This window comes from Cyprinus carpio, chromosome A15 (assembly GCF_018340385.1).
Source record: "Cyprinus carpio isolate SPL01 chromosome A15, ASM1834038v1, whole genome shotgun sequence".
Taxonomy (NCBI): domain Eukaryota; kingdom Metazoa; phylum Chordata; class Actinopteri; order Cypriniformes; family Cyprinidae; genus Cyprinus; species Cyprinus carpio.
Window position 1 is genome coordinate 9,725,964 of NC_056586.1, and position 23,430 is coordinate 9,749,393.

The 23,430-nt window shown below is 39.6% G+C and overlaps 1 protein-coding gene across 12 annotated transcripts in view; it reads right to left on the minus strand.

Annotated features, from left to right (window-relative positions):
* Positions 1-23,430, minus strand: part of LOC109104259 (teneurin-4) — a 216,645-nt gene that overhangs the window by 35,208 nt on the left and 158,007 nt on the right. For 8 of the 12 annotated variants that reach the window (XM_042770962.1, XM_042770956.1, XM_042770963.1 and 5 more), the window contains 8 exons: positions 20,754-20,900; positions 18,734-18,950; positions 14,781-14,900; positions 10,195-10,456; positions 7,190-7,457; positions 6,957-7,100; positions 4,765-5,014; positions 3,706-3,726 (listed from right to left, as the gene is read on the minus strand). In XM_042770962.1, the coding sequence (XP_042626896.1) occupies positions 3,706-3,726; positions 4,765-5,014; positions 6,957-7,100; positions 7,190-7,457; positions 10,195-10,456; positions 14,781-14,900; positions 18,734-18,950; positions 20,754-20,900 (1,429 nt within the window). The remainder of the gene's footprint in view (positions 1-3,705; positions 3,727-4,764; positions 5,015-6,956; positions 7,101-7,189; positions 7,458-10,194; positions 10,457-14,780; positions 14,901-18,733; positions 18,951-20,753; positions 20,901-23,430) is intronic. The other 4 variants (XM_042770964.1, XM_042770960.1, XM_042770955.1 and 1 more) reach the window with 1 other exon arrangement.

Consider the following 23,430-nt stretch of genomic DNA (forward strand, 5'->3'; position numbering starts at 1 on the left):
TGTGGATGACTTGCACAGGTTGATGCTAGATCATTGTTTTTTTCTCCTAAAAATGTTACTTCAGGCTCATCCAATTAGCTGGAGTATAGTGAAAAACAAAAGATTTGCTGTATTGGCTGATTTAATAGGCTATGTGTTGCAGAAAAAGTAGGAAATAGAATGTTCTGCTCATGATAAACGTTAGTTTTTGGAAAAATGTGTGAATTCATAGTAGTTGTTCATGACAGAAGAAAAAAAGTGTGAAATGTTCTCGCCTTTCTGGAATAGTGTCTTCCTGAAGGGGTTAATTGTTTTTGAACAAAGTGAGAAAGATCACAGCATGAGAACAAAAATGTTAAGTGAAAAGCATTCTTCATAAGATGACTAGCATCTAAGACACATCTGCCGAAAAACTATCACCGCAAACATAAAAACTCCAATTAAAATTTAAAAACTAAAATAAAAATAAAAATAGCAAAAAACATTGAACACAGCAAAAAACATTAAGTGTACAAAGTCCCACTCTTCTGATAAGGTTGTGTTAGTACCCTGATAGCACACGTACATCATGGAGACGTCTATTTGATCTCTAAATTTACATCTGCAAGACATATTTTTTAGAGTGTTTGCTCATCTGCAGTAAGTCCATAGGATGCTTCCTATCAGATGTCAAATATACATTTAGAAAATGTCTTTAAGATGTTTATGATTTAGAATATATGCAAAACTGATATCTTAAAGACGTCTATCAGATGCTTGTACACAGCAGATTCTTTCCAGACAAAGTGATCTTTAACAGACATCTTGCAGACGTACAGTACGTGTGCTATCTGGGTATGCTAGTGATAAATAGCCGCAGCAAATGCTACGTGGCACAACCAACTTGTCCAGATTCGAAACCCAACAAAGTGAGAAAGGACAAAATGTTATGTGAAAAGCATTCTTCGTAGAGTAAGATGACATGCTTGTGCTAAGACACATGCCTGCTACAAACCATTATTGCTAACCACCAACTTGTCAAAGGAAAAACATTCAGAGCTTAAAGTGAGAAATGTCACAGCAATTGAGTGAAAATGTTAAGTGAAAAATATTCTTTGTAAAAAGTGAAACTGCTGGCACTATATGACTAGTACTGTCAAGATAACTAGCCACAGCAAATGCTACGACACTTATCTACTAAATACCATCACAGCTAACATCCAGTTTGTCTAAAGATTAGCATTCAAAGCCGAACAAAGTGAGAAAGGTCACTGCAAGAGAACAAAAATGTTCAGGGACAAGCATTCTTCATAAGTTGAAAAGCCTGAGCAAATGCTGCAACACATGTCTGCTAAATACCACCATTGCTAAAAACAAACTTGTCTTAAATCCTTATAAAAAAAAACAAATTATTACCTTTAAAAAGATCCACATCACCTGTCTATATGGTAGCACTCTAGAGATGACTAGCTGCAGTGAATGTTACGACACACATCTGCCAAATTCCTTTTGCTAACACCAAATTTTTTAAGGATCGGCATTCAAAACTGAATAGTTAAGGGTTACTGCAACAGAACAAAAACATTCAGTATTCTTCATAAAATGATCTGCTTTCATTACTAAAAACCAGCCAGTCTCAGGATCTACATTAAAAATCTTACGAGGTTAGAAAGGTTGCCACAGTTGCCACAACATAAAACCATGAAGTTAAAAACACTCTCGGCTGGTAGGACTAGGTTAGAGATGATTAGCCATAGCAAATGCTATAACACACATCTGCCAAACACCATCATATTCAACACCTAACCTGTCTTCAGATCAGCATTCAAAACCAAATCCCAGTGGCCCACTGTGAGAGTGTGGAAAGGAATAGTGGCAGGTCTGCAGCATTGTCAGCTTTGATCTATTATTCAGCCTGACAACTGACCTTCTAGAAGATCGCTGGAAACAGGCTGCTTCGGTCGACCTGGGGCTTGGCATGTCACTATGTGGTTGCTGACCATGTTGAATGATGTCCACGATTTGGAAGGAAGGTAAAACAGGTTTGTCAAGAAAAATCTCAATCCCATTTTGCAAGGCTAGATGCTTTTCAGTTCCAACAGTCTTGGTGTTGAACATTGTGTTATTGGAGGTGCACAGCATTGTGCTTTCTGTGATGAGGAGAACACCATGACCTTCATAGGCTCCATCTATATTCAACAACTAAACTCAGTCTGGGGAGGATAATTGGATTTTTCAGCATGTTGCTGTGACGATGGAGGTGAGCGACTCTTGTGGAAAGGGGGTCAGTGGGTATGTCAAAGATCTCATGGTCTAGCCTTATTCTCTCGTCTGCGTGCACATACATAAACATGGAGATGCCTTTATTTGTTTTCACTCAACAGTAATGACTGTTCTTTTCTGGTTGCAAATATGATTTTGGCCTTTTCAGCAGTCATTTTTACAAAGGTATATTTCTAAAATGAATTATTGGAACATGTTCCGGTAAGTGATTTAGCTTGTATAGCCCAAAGCACAACTTTTATAATCAAAAGAACAACACAAACGTGGTTCAAGGGCGATAATACAAAGCAGCATCTAGAAAACTGCTACAAAGCATTTAGTGGCCCTTAGGACAGAAACAGACACAAATGCTTGGTTACTTGTCAGACTGTTTGATGGATAGAAATGTGTTAGATCCTTTTTGAGGGCGAAGCAGGGGCATTCGGTCCTTGTCCTGGAGATTCTGCCATGTTTAAGCCGTGTCATAATTCCCGTATTTCCATGTGATGTTCTACTAGAAGTTGTTCCAAGTCTTGTGTTTCTATGTCCACACTGCGATGCCACCCCTTGTCTTGACGGAATCGTCCACAGGAAAGTCACGACTCGAGGATGCAGGGTTAAACGGACACTTCATAATGAAGGATAGGGCATTTTTAAAGCTTGCAGGTGTCCTGAATTTACCCAACCTCTCGCCAAGAACCCGCTCATATCCTGTCAGTCATACCTGAACATCATACTGTTAGCTGTCACGCTGCTGCCTGTCAAAACCCACAGCTGGTTTTGCTACGCATCTCATATTAAGGGTTCATAGCACCACAGGGAGGATGTGCGTTATATCAGAAAGCTTAGATCGAATTTTGATGACTGATGCTTTTTTTTTTTCTCGATACCACGCTGCCATTTGTCAAATCAAACATGTTAACGAACTGTGTATTCAGATCCGATGGCGCTTTGAATGTGTAATTTGTCATCGGGTGAAATATCACGCTGTATTGTGGGTAATGCAGCATGGGTATTTCTAATACTGAGGAGTGGGTAATTATATTCTTTAAAGAAGCTGAGTCCCCTGAGGGTGAGAAATATTTAAAACGCTGATACTGGGCTTATGCTAAGCTGGTAACCGCTTTTCCATCTTCCTGTCTGACATTTCAAATTATGTGCCCTGACTCTGGTTTCCTTAACGTACACAATTATTTAAGCATTTTTTGTCTGTTGCAGCAACCCACTTTGAGAGTTTACCCATGCATCAAACTGGTCTCCATTGATCTACAGCACTATTTCAAATCTCAGTCGTAAGCACTGCCCATTTTACTGCTATCTGGAGAGGATGTGTTTTAATGCATTCCTTGGTCTGTCATGAAAAACACATTCGGTGCATTCCACAGGCGGCCACAAAAGCAATTGTACATCAAAGGACTGTACAGAGAGTTTAGCTGATGTTCATTCATCATGATAAACGGAATGACTCTTTAGAAAAGCTCTTACCTATGCCTGAAATCTTTATTTCTGTTTTTAGTGAGAGCAGCATGAAAAAAAGAAAGTGGGAAAATAGGTTAGCTTAAGGAGTTAGTACTTAATTCATGCATTCAAGTACAGAAAATAGTTTAGAGTGAAAAAAATAAACTACTACAGATGGATCTACAAGCATATCTACTGTATTTATGAATAGATGAATAGAAATATGAACAAAAAGGATTCCCTTATAGAACATATACTATATGTTGCTTAGGTTAGTGATTCTCAACTGGTGGTTCACAAGCCAAAATGGTTCACAGATCTGTTCTAATATGGAAAAACAATGCTAAACCTAAAAAATTTAATGTGTGTTATATTTTAACACATTATTATTATTATTATTACTGTGTCTTGCATCACTACTTGATCCAGTGTAAAATCTGGGTCCTGACGCAGTTGAGAACCTCTTGCCTAGAAATCTAATTTGTGATTTTAATCTGGAAATGTCATTTGTAAAGAGTTTATTCATCCGAAGTACATCTCCAAAATGCTTCCAGGTGAATGTTGTGGCTTTATGAGTATATGTTGAATTCCTCTTTAAAAAAATATTTATAAAAAGACTGTGCCCGATAATTAAGTGATGCTTTCCAGATGGTTTGCTCTTAAACAGACATCTTGGAGATGTATGCATGCTTATTAGATTCAAAAGAAAGAAGAATGATATTTTAGCAAGGTTCGTATTCATCCTATACATTTCTAAGTAATAGCAATTACATTTAAAGAAATAGTTTACCCCCCAAAAAATTTATCTTTCATCATTTATTCTCTTCTGTGGAACAAATCCTAGTCGTTGCTATCATTAAAGTCAGGTTGAGTAACTAACAACAATTTATTTTTTTTATTTTTTGGGGGGTTAAACTATTTCTATAAAAGTAAAAGGCCAATAGCATCAATCCTGTGCTTTCCAAGTACTGACAGTCTGATACCTTTTGGTTTGTGAGCAGATTATGTAACAGGATCTACAAGCAACTTGTCATTTTGGTGGGTAGGCGAATGTTTGTGTATCTATGCACATGCAGAATGCCAAACCTGAGCTCTAAGACACTTGTGACATTTCCCGTGGTGAAGATCCGACGGACGTAGTTGAAATCCCCCACATACAGACTACCATCCGACCCACAGGCTAAAGCTACAGGTGCAAGCAGCTTATTTCCGTCCGCCAGCCCATTGCAGCTTGGACAGGAGATACTGCGCCTCCGGCCATTACCCATGATGCTTCCGATGACTGGGGGCTGCTGGGAAATGAAGATGTTCTCACCGTTACCCTTGTGCAGGATACCTGAGCGACAAAGAGAGAGACACCATAAGTATTTTGTCCATTCATTGTAATTTTCCCAAATCCATTCAGAATAGCCTTCACTCTGCAGTAAATCTATAGGTTTTATCAGATATGAGAAGCAGAAACATTAAAGCTGATGCAGTTCTGCTCAAATTTAATGACATTAAATATAATTGTATGGAGCTTTTCTCTGTCGCAGAGCTACGGGACAGATGCTGGAGCTTGAGAAAGGATTTTGCTAAATAACCAGCAGAGCGAGATGCTAAATGGAACTGAATTCATTTATCGAAAGGAGTTATTTTTCACTCGCACAGCCAGATGCTTCTGTATAGAAACCAGCTAAGTGAAGGTCCACAGTCACAAAATGAAAGACAACTTCCTCTTATTATCAGTCAATCTGAATCTCCACGGCATGCCTCAATGAATCTCCAGCGCAAACGCCATTCAGAAGTGGCAGAGTGGCAAAGATTGTGAAACTCAATTTTCAGTGATTTTCCTTGTGCACTGTTTTCTCCCTAAGCACCTGTTGAATCGTGCTGGGTTTTGAGAGATGCTAAATTACAGCATTTTCAGTCTGTCTGTGCTGATTGGCTGGAAATGCAGGTGGGTTGACTGGAGCTGATGCATCGAGCTTATTCTCATCAAGCTCGAAAATTCACCGCAAATTTCACTGAGTAAAAGACTTTCAACTGAAACAGTGCACTTCCTTGAAGCTTTAAAGCAAATCTGGCAATTTAGTAATACATTTACCTGCTGATAAAGGTTTTTGAAAAATAAAAATTACTGATCAGTAACATATAAGCTTTTGCACCCAAAAGTATTCCATGCGATAAATGTGGAGCTGTTTAAAAAGTTTTCTGTAAGTTGAATGGGTTGTGCATTAAAGCATTTGAAAAACCATAGAGTGATTCACTTTATTTGTGAAATACATTTTCACAAACCCTAAACTTCTAGCATAACCTGTTGCGGCATGTTCTTTGTGAATAGTATTAGGGCAAAAAAAAAAAAAAATTAACTCATTTTGCCTGAGTGCAGTAAAGTACAAACAAAAACTACAAACAAAAATCTAGAAATAACCATTTATATTTAATCATTACATATCCTTTGCAAAGCCTGGCAAAAATTTTTTTGCTTGGTTTTGGCAGCAATTCATTTCGCATGAGTGTGATTAAGTTTCATTCAGGTGTGAAAACTTTTCATAGAGCCTGATGCGATTTTGCATTCACTTATTTTGCATTGCACTCTGTGAATAATTTGAGGGTGAAAATTGCTGAGTGAGTGTGGAGCCAAGGAGAATCAATTAAACAGAAGACATTAAAACAAGCTTCAGTGTAAACTCAATGGTAGCAAATTCACTTGGGCAAAGAGAGGGTAAGAGAGAGTTGACACTTGAAGAATTTGAGCAAATTTTACCGGAAGTCTTCATGTCGACAGCACTGGGTTTTAGTGACAGACCAAGCTGCCACCTGCACTCACAACACTTGTGCTGCAAGTACGCCTCATTACTGAGATAAGTGCACCTGTGCGCTGGCAAAAAAGAATACTTGACAGGAACTGAACAGAGCAGTTTAAGCAATCCCTGATTTCAGAAACAATTCAACAGCAGTAGGAAAATTGACCTCTTCAGCTCAAATAAGGTCCTGTCATACAGACATCACCACTAAACTGACTCGAGCTGCTTGTAGATGAATTGAACTTTTCATAATTGAACTTTTCAAAACATTTCGAAATAAAATTTAAATCTGTATTGTATAAAGTGCCATACTGTATAAATAAATGTGACAACATGCACTCCAATCAAAGTTCAGTCCTCTCAAGCAACAAGTGTTCATCTTCAGCAAGCAGTGAACATTTCCACAACTGGAAAAACTCGTCATTAATAAGCACCTGTGTGTTTGTGAGCATCTGAATATCTTTCATGCCTCTGCATGTACTAACTCACCACTTTGGACATTCAGAGCATGATGTTTGTCGACGCTCCAGCCGCCCAAGTGGGACGCAATGGTCTCGTATCCCTGCAGGACGGCTGTCCGCTTTTCCCAGAGGATCAGATCCGGGCAGGATTCATACTCAAAACCCACGGACACTAGTGGGAGTGAAGAATAAACACATTTGAACTTGAGGACGACAACAGCCCTGAGCAATGTGACACTGACAACTTCACTGCCCACTCACCGAATGCCTCAGACAGCCCATAAACTTTCTGGCTGTAGACATCTGCCTTGTCCCAGACAAAGTCATAGGAGAGGTTAGGCGCAGCTGAGAACCACTTCCTGAAGAGCCTTCCCTCGACGGCCACCATGAGGTGCACTTTCATCAGGCTGAACGGGATGGTGGAGTGGGTCAGGGTGATGCGCAGGAGGGACTTATACCCCGACGTCCGGCTGCTCAGGTACCTCAAACGTACCTCTGTACCTGGGATCCCCACTTCCTCCTGGAGGGTCTGGGGAGAGAAAGAGGTGAAAATGTTCATATTAGTTACAAGAAAACAGAGCAAACTGCAACAAATCTGCTAATTTTGTGGGAGATGCACCCTGCTGAGAAGTGTTTGCATTATTTAGCATCTCTGGTATATACGCAAATGAGAATTAATTAATTTTTTCACAGCAGACGTTTTATTATACAGTGTAAAAATACTAATTATTGGGTGAATCTAGGCCATATTTCATCTCAAAGAGAAAGAAAAAAGCTATTATGTAAAAAAAAAAAAAAAAACTCTTAAATATACACTACTTCAAAAGTCTCTAGGCTCACCGAGGCTCCATTTATTTGATCAAAAAGACTGTAAAACAGTAATATTGTGAAATAATATTACAATTTAAAAGAACTGTTTTCTACAGTATGTTAATAGATTTTAAAAAGCAAGTTATTCCTGTGATGGCAATGCTGAATTTTTAGCAGTTATTACTTACAGTCTTCAGAGTCACATGAAATCTTATATCGGCCATAATGGCTTATATAAACTTTTTGATTAATATTTTTGTGGAATGCAATGTACATCTTTTTTCTTTGACCAGTACCAGCAACACATGTGAATAAGTAAAAAAAAAAAAAAAAAAAAAAAAAGGAGGAAGAGAAAAGAAAACAGGAAGTGAACCTAAATAAAGATTATTTTGTCATATATCAGATAAATGATCACACATCAGTCCAGTAGCCTCTTATGGTTACCTATAAAAAAAAAAATAATAATAATAAAAAAAAAATGAGTCTTTTTCCACTTGCAATCTTTTAATCCTGATGAATTTTGTGAAATTACACTAGAACAACAATTTCAGCCAAATCTTCTTAATATAATTTATTTTTATTCCCTCTTGATTTTGGGTTGAAATGAGACCCAGAAACTTGCAAATGACTCAACTATCATAACAAGGGAACAACTTACTCAGTGTAAAGCAATGCATACGTCGAAGTCACACAGGCATCATTAACAACACCGTCGTTTCCACACAGGAAGTCAGCTCGGAGACTTAGTGACTCAGAGGTGAAGAGCTCTCATTAACTCTCAGCGTATCGCTCCTTTATCACAGTCAAGCACAAGGCTGACCAATAAACACCGCCGATCATTACAGCGTCAATAAACACTGATAAGAAAAGCACTTCCATAGACGTTTCCATTTGTAAACCTGTGAAAACTCTGTGTGTGGGTGTGTGTAGATGCACATGTAAGTGTGTGTGAATAAACCGCCTCAACATTTGGGATGGGACAGATTTGTGCCGATATTAATAGCCCAGACAGCACAATGTGTGTGAGCCTGACTCATTTATCTTGAAACCAAAGACGATGACAAAATAATTAGAAAGGTGGCACACAGGTACAAATAGAGCTATCAGAATTCAAACACACACACACACATATATGTGCATAAATGTGCAACTCCTAACCCTAAGGTTGTGGGTTCAAGTCTCGGACTGGCAATACCACGACTGGCAAGGCACCAAACCCCCAACTGCTCCCCGGGCGCTGCAGCATAAATGGCTGCCCACTGCTCTGGGTGTGTGGTTTCGCAGTGTGTGTGTGTGTGTTCACTGCTGTGTGTGTGCACTTTGGATAGGTGAAATGCAGAGCACATATTCTGAGTATGGGTAACCATACTTGGCTGGAATTTTTATTTTTTTTCACTTTTTTCCCACTTCCACTTTCATATTAAAATATATCTAATAGACACACTTGGATGCAATGAAATTAGCATACACAAACTTAAACAAATAGAACCTTGATCACAGTCCCTTAAATCCAAAACATGGATATATATATTTTTTGCACTGACTGCAAAGCTCATCCAGGAGTCAGACTCAAAAAGCTTCCATGCTGCTTTCGTCTAAATGTAATTATCGTTCTTCAGAAAATGTCTGGCGTAGTAAATTGGACTGTGTATCTCTGCCCAATTACACACAGGAGATAAAATCACAGGACTGCCACCTGAGACAGAGCCTCCTCCATTCCCTTCTGATGTACATTTCCCAATATCTGCCTCTGCTGTCTATCAGAACATCATTACGAACCGGCACTAGTCTGGAATCAATCGTGGCAAATTACCATTTTTTTTCATCTGTCTGAGATAGCCGTCGAATTTTGAACAGTCTGTAACTGTCAGACTAAACAAGAATCAGACTGTTTAAAAACATTAGTCTTAAAAGTTAAAATGAAGACAAAAATATAGTTTAAAAAAATCATAAAAACAACACTAAAAAACACAAAAAATAACATAAATAAATTAAAAAAACAACAAAAACAACTTAAAATCCATCATAACTAATATCACATAGAAAGAATCTAAATGAAAAAAAATATAGAAAAAAAAAAATCTAAATAAAAATAGGGCGGGGACTTTATCTATTGGTTGTTGACTGGACAGTGGTAGATCAGAATGTGAGCGTACAGTTGATTGTAAGAAAGGGACGGAGTTTAAGAAGACAAAACTTATAGAAAAATCTGGTATTTAACTGGAATTATGTAAATATATAAATATATGTAGGCATAAATCTATTTAGTGGGGTAAATTATATAGGGAGGGATTCAGTCTACTCAGATTCGATTGGTTAAACTTTAATAAATTAAGTTGGACACTATTTGTCAATAATATTTTACCCCACCCACATAGTTTTGGTTATATTAACAGATTAATTGTACACATTATGAATTGTAACATATTTTTCACTTCCTCCGTATAGCTTATCACCTGAATCTCTGGAACGATGTTGCCCCTCTCGACACAGGTCCCAGCGAACGCCGTCAACGGGGCAGGCAGGACGATGGGCATGGGACGGGTGAAGCTGCTCAGGTCACAGCTGGGGATGTCATTGACCTCGTGTCTCATCACAATGGTGTCCATGACAAAGAAGCGTCCCCACGGCAACCACAAGGTGTGCTCCTGAGTGATGAATGGAGCACGTTCAAACCGCAGAGCTACGGCCACACCCCCGTTACTCACCAAGTCGAAGCTGAAACAGACAGAGCATGTTTGGTTAGCTATTGAGATAAAGCCATTCATTTCTTTTTCAATAATGTTAGAATATAAAGTAGCTGTCTTTCAGAAATTTTAGCTTTGCAGTTGTGTTTATTAAAATCTGGGTTGGTAACCATGAGGTTGTTGGTTCAAGCCCCACAAGGAACTATCCATTATTGATCACCATCGTCCCCTTTAGTAAAACCTCTACCATAAAATTACTCATTCCCTTATAATATGTTGCAAACTGACCCATTTTGAGCTAGAGGCTAACTATTTCATCTCATTAATGGCAACTATACAGACCCAAAATGAAAACATTTTTATGTACACAAATCACTCAAAATAATGGCAACTATACAGACCCAAAATGAAAACATTTTTATGTACGTCAATTTCTCATCTACCCACTGAGGGTACTTACATTTATGCCTTTGGCAGATGCTCTTATTCAAAGAATGTTACACTGCATTCAAAATGTACATTTTTACCAGTTCATGCATGTTCATTCTCTAAGATATAAAACCCATGATACTGATGTTGCTTGCACAGTTTGAGCTTCAGGAAAGCACACAAAACAAATGCTTTTTTACACATAATTGTTAAATACAGTTTAAAAATCATATGTTTTTACATTATTAGTGTTAAAGGTTCACTGTTTTTACTATTTTTTTTTGTCATAGTGTGATTTTTGGTGAATTGTTTCATCTAATTAGTGTCAATTTTACCATGACATTTGTACCTATCATTTTTAAACTAAATACTAGTTTGCACTCTCGTTGTTTAAAAGAAAGAGCTTTCATATTTGGGTGAACTGTTATTTTAAGATAAACATGAACATGAACTTACAAGTTTTGAGACTTATCACATTGTAATTCTCTAATAGAGTGTTGATCAGATTATATACAGTAAATTGCTAAAGTATGCCAACCATCAAACCCTTGAAAATGGTGTTTTGATTTCCTACTCAGTGAAATTAAAATAGCATTTCATTATCTCATAATACCATTTATTACTCTGTACTGCCATCAAAACCAGACTTAATAAAGGTTGTAATTCATTATGTTTCACTAAATGACAGGATTCATTTGAAAAGGACTCGGATTCAGTTAGTTGGGATGTTTTTTATCTGGCAGCTACACAATGTGACTGGAATACAATGAACCACTGGCTCAGTGTAATATGCTGTGCTTTAGAATTTGCATTAATAAAATCCACATGAATGGGTGGTGAGCGATGTCGTTAGTCTCTATTGGGGAATAAACTGGCAAGATTCCTCTTTGCCGCAGTCGACGTGCGTACACTGCTGAGCGTCTTTGTTGTGCGGTGGCACGGTACGCTTTGATAAAGGAGGTGAGAGGGGAAATGACATTTAAGGGAAGGGTAAAGTATTATTGATCTGTGCGTGCAAAGCTTTCTGCGCTAACATAACTTTACAACAATGCTACAAAGGCAGCACACACTCTGCATATAGAGTCGCTCTGATCAGAGAGCTCTGTTGTTGACGCCGCTAAACAGAAACAGAACAGGAAGCTATATGCAGGCTATCGTGTGTGGCTCGCTAGATGACTGATTGTGTACAAATCCAGATCTGCTTTCTTGTGTATCATCATGAGGAGACACACCTTTACAACACGCATACTGAATACGCCTAAAACACAAACAGCCGATTAGCAATATGTGATATGTGGACTCGTAGAATGCGCTGTACTGTGTGTCTTTGTTCTCAGGGTTGGCATAAATGCGGTGTGCATCTGTAGTCACACGTCACGCTGCTTGAACATTAATTCAACTACATATCCCAAAGGGCTATTCACAGAGCTTTCATTGGCACGGCTGAAAAACAAAGGTCTGCTTTGCCCTTGTTGTTGTGCCCTTGCTAAAATGTGAGCATTTTCCTGTGCGCTGTGGGAGTTTGAACAGAGCGTGCTTTTAGGGGAGTGTCTGCAAGAGAAAGCATGTGTGTGTTTTTATGCAGCTGTATAGAGACAACGTGAATCTGCACTGTCACATGCGATGAAAGACACACACACATATAACCATTACACGGGCATGCACACGGCCCTAAAGGCTGCCATGCCAATCGATGAGTGATTCACAGGCCTGTTATCAATCACACAAGCACCTCAGGCACGGATGACACACTTTATTAGTGTATTCAGCCTTTCAGTGCACACTTTGAAGGGACACAGAGTTAACCCAAAGGGGTTAGCCAGATCGATGGCTTAGACCCCAAACAGGTCGAAGCCACCCACTTTTAGTCCTCTGAACTGAGCTGAGGCTATGTTCACACAGTGCCAGAATATGGTTGTGAGTCCTATAAACTAAAATATAAACCTAAATTCAAAAAAAAAAAAAAAAAAAAAAAAAAAAAAATTTTAAAAATAAACTAGATTGTCAACTGCATTTTAAAACCAAACTACCTTAAATTTTCAGAACAACTGCATTATGAAAGCAAGTGGAGCATTACTTCAGTTATTTGGAAACATAGACATAATGTAAATATGAAAATAACCATGGTTTTACTAAACACACACACACACACACACACACATACACACACACACACACACACACGGTTTTACTACACTAACAAAAAACATGGTTACTATAGTTAAGACATGGTAACCACATATTAACCATGGTTTTGCTACACTAACCATAGTTTAACCATGCTATTTGTATTAAAACTAGCTATACAAATGGCAATCAATTCGCCAAAAAAACATGGTTACTACACTTTTACTATAATAAAACCATGGTTAATTTTAGGGATAATATAGGCCAAACATAAAAACATAGAGAGTTTCAGCTCTATGTTTATTCAGCTTACATGCTAATCAGTTAGCCTACTACATTTGCATAGCTGCACTAGTTGCTAAACAGCAGTTCAGCTGTTCAGCTTAGCATCCTGTTAATCGATTAGTTTAGCAATCTACTAACGAATAGCCTGCTATCTTAGCATACAGTTCTCTGGCTAGCTTGTTGGCCTCGGATATATGCAAGTTATTTCACTGTTACCACTTGTAGCAACCACTATATCAGGGACAGCGAACGTTCTCAATTTTCTGCCAAAAACATTCTGGCAAGGTTCTCTCAAAGTTATGAAAAAACGTTCTTCCAATAATGTTAAAAGAACATGAAATGTTATCTGGTATTTGTCAATGCTCTCAAGACGTAAGCACGGAAACATTATTTATACATTGCTCATAAAACATTTAATTGGACATTTGTGTAATTATTTTTTTTTTTAAACGTTACTACTTTTTTCCGATGCTTCAGAGAACATTCAAAAGTAAAGTTTCCACGTTTGCAAAATGATAAAATGGAACGTTCCTCATATATTCTAATGTCCACATATCCAAGAAAAAAAAAAAGTTTCTAAACATTTCAAAAGTGGTCATTTTGAGCATTCAGAGAACATTTAGAAATAACATTTCCATAACTTAATGGTAACGTTACTTAAACATTCTTAGTTTGTTATCTGGATCCCCCAAACCTATTCTGATATTTATACTGAGATAATGAGATATTTTTGGTTGCAAGGGGAAAGGAACCTCACACGACTTCCACTACATTAATAATCATGTGATGTCTTCCAAATCTACCGTCTATACCTCAGTGGTTCTTGATTACGTGACACAGCATTCTGCTCTCTCCTTCAGGGAGTCAGGGTTGCGTAAGTGACTCTCAATACATCAAGGCAGATGTATAATGGATGGCTTTTAGGATTTCCTGAGTCTGACTTTAGGCTAAATTTTGTATTACATGAATATCCACTGCATGCTACTTGGCCAGTCAGACTCTAGCGGTTAGCAGAGAAGCAGAGGGACCTCTTTAGAAGTAAAGAAATAAGTAATTTAAAAAGTAAAGGCACCAGTATAGAACAGACCACAATCAAACAAAATCGGTTAAGACAGCTTTCCCATTTTTAAGCAAGCAAACAGGTGCATTGGTGATTTCATGCCGTACTGAGTCTGTTCTTGCAGTGCTTGATGGGCTGTTGTGGGAGGGAGACCATGTGTTTACGAGCAAAGAGAGAGAAAAAAAAAAGAGAGAGCCAGGGAGATTGAAGATTGTTTATGGCTACAAAAAGCACCATCCAAGCAAACAGCAAAATGTGCAATAGTGTGCTGGGAGTAAAATTGTCCTCCAATTTTATTTCCAGCACATTATAGATCATTCTGCCATACAGAGAGTGCACAGATGTGGGTTAAAGGTGCATGCATAGCGATGGCGACATGAAAAATTCCAATATATTTCCATTTAAATCACTAGCCTACATTTTCAAACACCATTTTAAACATACTACAACTTACCTGCCGTCCTGTCTTGTGATGGTATACCCATAGGCTGGTTTGTTAATGAAGCTGATATTTACACCGACCAGCGGAGTCCCATCTGAAGTCACTACTTGTCCCCGGATAACACAGGCATGACTGCAAGGTTAAACAATGAAAATCATAGTGAGAAAAAGAGGTTATGTCATGGCAGCATTAAATGCTATTTGTAAACACATATAATAAATTAGATGAATCCCACAGCTCTGGGGAAACCTCAGTGGGGTTTCCTGTCTAAGAAGCAAAAGATAAGAGAGAGAGAGAGAGAGAGAGAGAGAAAAAAAAAATAGGATAGTGTTTGTGTCATTCCTGCTGTTTGAGAGAACAATGCGGAGGTATGAGTGCTTTCAGTCACAGCAGATATCTGGGCTTGTAACTGCCTCTATCTGATGTTATCTGTCTGTCTTAGGAGCTCCGACTTACTGATCGATATGAAAAAGTCAAACACAGTTTCTTAAAATCCTGAACAGTTACAAAACAACTCCCCCCTTGACATGAATTATGACTCATAGCGTTAGAGATTTTTAATCAGGCTTCATGCTGTTCAGGCTGGAGATTAACAAATAATAACGGTACAATAACATTACAAATAACAATAATATTATATATATAAAACAAATATTAAAACTATTATTTAAAAATTAGAGGTTCACTTTTTGTAACGTAAATCTGCTACGTGATGTAATATCTTATATTGATGTATGCAATTAATTTGATTAAATAATTGGCATGTCACAGGAAATGGATTGTACATTAAAATATAACATTAAAGTACATTAACATCCAAAACATTACATACATCAGCTAGGTTAAAGAAAAAAAGCACCTAGGAAATAAATTACACATTGAGCCTGTTTCGATCAAAGCATTAGGTATTAAACATTTGCCAGGTACCGGAACAATTAACACTGGTGTGTAAGAGGCTGGCCCCTTCCTGTCCTTACTGCGGGCAAGATCACAGACCCAACAATATCCCTGTCCCAGGGAGGCTAACTTTATGCTAATTTAAGCAGCCTCTCACCTTCAGCAGTCCTTGGCTCAGCTCTGCGTCCCTGTAAACAAAGCTAGCAGAGATAGCACACAAGTGCATAGCTCCACCACAATGTCTATTATCAGACTGCAAGCGAACTCAAGTAGAATAAAAAAAGAGAGAGAAGAAGTGACAAAGAAAGATCACTAAGAGGGTGGAAAGATAGAAAGGGAGAGAGAGAGATAATGTGTAAAGCTTTTGTCTATCTACAACATTGCTCGAGGTGACAGTTTGATTTAGAGTGTTCCCATTCAGAAGGGGCAACGACGCAAGTTTTCACAAGGTGCACTGAGTGGAACCGTCAGCTCTGAGCCACAGCGAAATATACCGAGCTGATTCAACAACTCTACGACAAATGATTTCAATATTGACATTAAATAGATCTGAAGAAGATAAAGAAGAAAGGAGGAACAGTGAAGAGGTCTAGACAAAAAGTCTAAAGTTTATTTATTCAGCAAACCCCTCTTCTCAAACAAGATAGTCGGAATGGCAGATAAAAGTGCAAGGAGGTTTATAAACAACAGAGTTATCACCTTGGGTAGCAATGCGTTGGAAACCATGTAATAGAAGCAAACCTGCAGGCCGGGTTTGACTTGATATTAGAAAAGACATCTTAAATAACTATCAAGCACAGCATGCTAAACTGTCCTGAGAGGCAGCTTCTGGGAGCGCTAAGAAGCAGTGGTCTGAATGCTTGTGTGTTTGAAAAAGGCTAAAAAAGGGCTAAATGGTTAATAGGCAAAATTAATGCTTGCAAACTGTTTGCTGAAGTGGAATTATTAAATAAAACTTACAGCAAGTTTCTTTAGCACTGTAAAGCTAACTAGCTTATTCTATTTGCTTATGTAAACAGCCACTATTATACTAGGGTTATTATCAGAGCATTGCTAAACAACTTAGCAACAAAAGTACAGATTAGCATCACTGTTCCTAATTCTTGCAGAAGATGCTGTCAATCCATCTAACGTCTTAGTAAGCACTGCTAATTACTTAAAAAGCTTTATAAGAGGGGCTAAATACAAACATGCTCCCTCTCTTACATTATATCTGTGCACAGCAGTTCTTCCCTTTCGCAGAAACTGCGATGTGTTCTAAATAGGCTAAATGGAGAGAAATAATGGGTCATCTCAGGCTGCCCCCACCCCTTCCACCATCTCCACATGATGGTAAAAGGGGCTAAGTACACTCAGATGCAGCAGGCAAACAACCTGACCCACGTGGATCTCCAGGCAAGCACATTTATTTGTTTGTGCGATCCATGGTGTTCAGATAAACAGAGCTCATGCTGAAAAGGTTAAAGAACATTGGAAGAACATTCAAAAAGTTTCAGACAGGTGAGTCTTGTAAAACAGGGATGATAGGTGACTTTGATCATTCCCAGGTGTCTTGCTTTCTTGTGGTTGGACATGTCAGATGTGCATTTTCGACATGTTTCTGAGCATGCAGAAGTGGTTGTGAAATCAATAAAAAGGCCTGATCAGGTGATGGCAAGGGGCTCTTTTAGACCGACTGCGGCTGTGTCTAAGAGGTCCATCTGGGCGGCTGTCAGCCTCTCTCATATCTGTCAGTGGGCGGAGGAACGAAGAGGTAATAAATAATATATCAGCCCTGATATTTTTAGGTGAATCGAGGTCTCCGATCTTGCTGCTGCCGGTCGACTTCTAAAGCTTTTATTTATTTATGTTTTTTTTTTTTTTTTCTTTGGAAATGATGGTGATGAAGGGTAGGCCAAAACTCTTATCTTGAATTAATGAAGAGGCTATCGGAAGACTCCCTACTGAGCATCGCAAAAATGTCACCTTTGGGAAAATGTCACAGGGCATTACAAGAGCATTTCATGAATACCGGGTGACATGTGCACAAAAGGCAATATCAAACAAAGTCCAGCGTTTCATCTTTGCATGAGGTTATGCGCATTGAGTTGATTGAGGGCGCAGTGATTTATGCAACAGAAGAACGTCTGGCAGATAGGACTGAAATGAGTGCATGAAGGAGATCGCTGGACAGCTTTGGAGTGATTAGAGTCTCATTAGGACAGCGCAGATTAGACAAAGGGAGTCCGTGCTTGCCAGAGGCTCAGTCACGCAAACCAAAAGGCCATTTGGTCCAGAGTCTGAGCTGAACTGTGGGAAATGGCCATTTAAGAGATGTAAAAACAATACCCTGCTCACTATAGTACAGGGAAGGACTATTCACTGATCCAAAACCCCTCTAAACAAGAAATTTCCACTTGAGTTTCCTAATGAACAAAGCAAGACAAGGTCTAAAAACAGAAGGCTTTGAATCGAAGACCTCTTTGGCACATTATGCCTTATGGAGCTACGAATCAAAACCTCAATGTACCCTGGGCAGCACCATTAGAGACATTCTTCATGGAGAGCACAAAAAGATGCTCATTTGTTTGTTACGTTTTCATTTTTGCCTTTGAAATGTCAGATCTTCTTTCATGAAAAGAAATGCGGGGATACTCTACAACATTTCAAAGGAGCACAACTTTTTCCCCAAGTCTCTAGTAGCATCTTTTGTGCTCATTTCAATTGAGAACAGAAAGAGAGAGAGGGACGAGACCAGTGCAAGAGTGGGATGCAAATGCAAAAGTGGCGTTCTAGGTATTGTTTACAGATAAAAAGGGAACGCCACAAAATGAGGCAAAAGATGAAAAGTCATATGGGATCACACAGTGACAGCACTGTTCTCTCATAAGAAACATCTTTGGGGCACCTTGGGATGCGCCCCATGCCCTGTTTGTTTACAGGAACTAGAACTGTAGATGGATTGACAGCATCTACTTATAGTTACTGATTGATCTAAATATTACCACTATGGGATTTGGGATAAGTATGGAAAAGAGAACTCCAAGAAACTGCACAAAAACTGTAAACATTACTACTGAAACACTTACATGCCATCAAAGGGGTTGGAGCCAGGGATGACGTGGGTACTGTCCCGGCCCACCAGAAAGCGGACACGCTGGTAGAAGGACTGCAGGGTGCTCAGAGTGGAAGAGATCTGGGTTTCCTGGATAATATCCAGTGGATCAGGAGAGCCCACACACAGAGACGTGGTTTGGCATGATGTCTGCAAACAGCAATCCGGGTCCATGCAGTCCATCAACCCATCTGATAGAGAGGGGACAGGTTTAATCTTTAATAACAGGGATGTAGAGTCACAAAACTAATGACAAAATTACTTTTTTTTTATGTAAGTGACAAACAATTTATATGTTTATAAATTGCCTTCACTTACTAGTGGCAGGATTTACATGGTTTCTAGCTGGACAAAGCTAGTTTAGCTGATGGATCAGATGGACTACAAGCTGGTGTACTTTGTTTACTGTGGTGGATCATCTTGGTCAAGTTGGTCAGAGATCATAGACCGCTGTGGACAAGGTGCCACACTACAAACAGATTTAATTGGGGTAGGGGTAGGGGGGTTAGGTTTAGGGCCTCATTAGCCTATCAGACACAAACTGTGACACCTTCCTCCAGTGGGCACCAGTGAATGTTCCAGAAACCAGCTTGATCAGGTATGACCTGGTTACCAGAAATGTTCAGAACCTGGAGCACAGATGCCTTCCAACATGCTTATTTTGTCCAAGCTAACGTCATTCCCCTAGGTCAGTATCTTTAAAGTAGAGGAAAAAGATTTCATCATCCCAAGACGAACATGGGCGAACCGTTAGCAGGATCTTGAAAACTTCTGAGAAATAACTGCCTCTGTTGGATGGCTTTCTGTGCCCTAGAGCTGCGTTACTGCAGTAAGTTAGAGCCAGTCTGGCTTCTTATTTCCTTCATGTTTTTTTTTTCTTTTTTTCCTTCTCTTTCCAACAGTTTCCATACCTTTACAGGCAGCTCAGCCTCTCCCTCCTGTAATTCTGAAATAATTTAGGACTTCAGGCCATGCTGAGAGGAACCCTTTAATGTACTGAACTGGGTCATCCCTTATTCTCTAATATCTCTCTCTCTTCCTCTCTCTCTACTTTCAGGAACCTCTCTGACCAGATGGGCCAAATTATAAAAATAACACCTCTCCTGGTGGAAGCGTCACCGCTGCTTGTTTCAGTTGCTGGAACACTACCTCCAATTGACTGCTTTACTACTAATATATTTGCTAGCACTTTTGTGATTGGTATTCTACAGGTTATCATACATTTTAGTTTTGTCTGCATGCCTTTTCCATTTGGCTGTATACCCTCACAACCTGTTTTTGCTGTTTTCATGAGAATCTCTACAAAGCAATTATTTAAGAAGGTCACAAAAGCACCATCAAGCCTGTATTTGTAAATGCTAGTTAGTGCTAAAACAAAGAGTTTGGTAACTACAGCAGAACAATAATCACCCAGAAGAGTGTGCTCAAGAGTGGAAAAATGTTTTATTCTCAGAGTGGTTTGTGAAAGGACAAGTCTACCTTTGATTTAGAGGCTTGGCAGGAGGTCTGTTCCAAGCTGATGCTTGCTGGGAAATGGAAGCTAGGTGATGTGGACTTTGTTTGTCTCTCTGTGAGCTTGGGGAACTTGGAGCCTATGACTTTGGCTAAAACAACCCACTCTTCTACAAGTGGGTCCACATATCCACAGGGAAGGTCTGATCATTTCCAATGCTATTTAAAGAGTTGCCTGCTTTTAGCTCAATGAAGGTGCTCAAGGCAAACTCTAGATTGTAGTGTTTTAGGTGACAAACTGACAACAGCATAGGCATCATAAACTACTCCAGTAGAGAAGAGAAGAGAAGAGAAGAGAAGAGAAGAGAAGAGAAGAGAAGAGAAGAGAAGAGAAGGAGACCCCAGAAAAGACAGAGAGAGAGTAGAGAAGAGAAGAGAAGAGAAGAGAAGAGAAGAGAAGAGAAGAGAAGAGAAGGAGACCCCAGAAAAGACTTTTAAATCTTCATAATAAATGTCAATGCAGCGTCTTGTTTGTGTTGTACCTCCGTCATTGTCCTTGCCGTCACTGCAGGATGTCTCCATTGATGTGTCGCAGCCTGCTCCCCGCCATCCCAGTTGACAAACGCAGTACCAGCCATTATTACCCAGTGTGCATCTGCCGTTGCCATTGCAGAGACCAGGACAGCCCTCTGTGCACACAAAACAAAGCATACACATTAGAGAAGACACCTTTTCACTAAAACAAACATTGCACTATAACAGACAAGACATTGCAAAGCCTAGTTAATATATCCTAGACGAAAAAAGTCAAAATGAAGGGTTGTGGGTCAAAAGAGCACTTCAACAATAACAGTGATAACTTTAGGTGATTAACTGATACACCTTTTTAAGCCATTATATCCTATAGAGGCAGACTCATACTGCAGAGCTCCTCCGGATCAATACATTTTCATTAGTGTTGTACAATAGATGCAGAACTCGGCTCTAAAGAGAAAGAGAGAGAGAGCAAGAAAAAGAGGAAAGACAGTGAGACACAAGAAAGGTAGAAGGAAAAACCCAATTACCTCAACTAGATAAACAGCGATATGAATAATCAATGTTTCTTGGGTAATACAACTAACAGCCTTAGCTTTAGATAGCAGACTAGTCTTAAATGTGGAAACCACAAGCGCCAGGTACAACACAAACCATATGTTTAATTCCAATAATGTGAATGTCATGGCACACTTCGAATAGGATTTCACAGGGCTGCGCTTGAGTACGGAGGTTAATGCTGACAGAATGTAGATAGCACAGGTGGCACACGGTCCTACAGACATGGTACACTCTGTACGACAGCGTAAAATGTCTGTCATTGTCATCTGTTTCCTCCTCCCCTCACTGTCACTTATCAGCTACCTGTCCAATTCCATTTCCTAAGATGAAAACATAGACAAAGGCGATGAACCCTGCACAATCGAATGTAAAATCCTGACATGCTTTTCACAAGCCAAGAGCCACTCTCTAAGATGTCTGAGCTGACCTATTTTGTCAGCGACAGTTAGCACAGCCACTGCTCGAACATCACAGAGACTACAGGAAGGTAAAGCGAGAGAGTGGGAGTTTGTATAGAGAAAGAAATGTGGTAGGTGCCTGATAAGAAGGAAACGTGAGATGCCTCTAAAAGCTATGATCATTTCTAAAGATGGCTCAATGTGGAATGCCATGCAGTGTTTTCATCTATGCTTTGTGCATCATGATGCTATGCTCAATGTTCATTCATTCAATAACTGATGAATGTTAGCACATTTAGCACCATCTGATGCAAGAAAAAAAAATGCTGATCTTTGCCATTGCATGTAAGTCTACACCTAAATGGAGAATCCATCATGAAAGTGGGCTGTGATGTTGACTTATGTAATTATATAGCTGCACAGATCAGCACAATGTCATGCAAATAGAAAAAAGACCAATGGAGCTGTAGAATGGTAGTAAGTGCACATGCTTCGATACAGTGATCTATCATACTCTTGGGTAAAGAATCCCAAATGGCAATTTTGATGACTAGCATGATCTTGTCTAAACATGCTCCTGGAAGACCAGACCTGCAGATTTTAGTTCTAATCCCAAGTAAACACACCAGAACCATTTAATCACGGTCTATTTGCTTGCTCAAAAGTTCCAGGCAGGTGTACTGGATCAAGCTGAAACTAAATTATTTAGAAAGGTGGACCTTCAGGAGCAGTAGCATGTCCCAGAGTGCACAGTAGGGTGTCTCTTTTGCATGACCCACACATCCTTGATGCTTTGCACTTCTCAGTGAAGAACTACTAAATAGTTAGTACACAATGCTTTGTCAACAATGTGTGTGCTTTGAGGATGACTGAGGGAGCCACTTGGAACAAGACCAATGGATGATCTAATTTCTTGTCTTTTCTCTACCTTCAACGGAAGTGACAAAAAAGCAGATCACAAAACACAAGGTTGCACTTGCATTCACAGCCTCCAGCTGACCTCACATCAGTGCAAGTTCAATCTTTTTGTGCTACAAGGCTGGCAGTGACAGTTATATGCTTTGCTAACAAGCAAAGGATGAGCTTCACCAGTAGACAGCAAGTTCCTCCTTAAACACCCAAACAGACAAACAGCTGCACAGTCTGCAGCGGCGAGATGTCTGAATGGTTTGTTCTGAATGCTTATTAAAGAGCTAAATAAATAAAGATCTGTGCTCTGCTGGCTGCAAATCAGCTTAATTGGCAGCTCTTTCAGAGAGAGTCCCCTGTGGAGTGCACCCGTGCATCAGCCAGAAACAGCTCCGGAGGGCCACAAACCGCCTTGCGCGACCCCTGCAGTTCACACTAGCCACCCAGCTTCTCTATGTGGGAGGAAAGGGGTGGGCGCATAGAGCAAGAAAACCAGACAAGAAAGGAAAAAAAACAAGAAGCAGGTAGGGGTGTGGGCGGCTCAGGGCCCTGGCATCACCGGTGCATAGCATGCTTTAATTAGAGTGGCTGCCGCTTCAGCACCTTTCAGAACCCCCTCTGCTGTGCTACACAGCTGCACTGAACATCCATTATGCATGGCGCCGGTTGGCAAGGTCCGTGACCCTCCGCCAGCCCTCCCTCCTTGGATCCTTTGGGCCATCCATCCCCTTGAGTTCCACAGTAGGGATACGGCGGCAAAGGAGACGCTCCGGCTCTTGTGCCGCCCACTCAGCGGGTGTGAAGGTGCTAAGTGGCG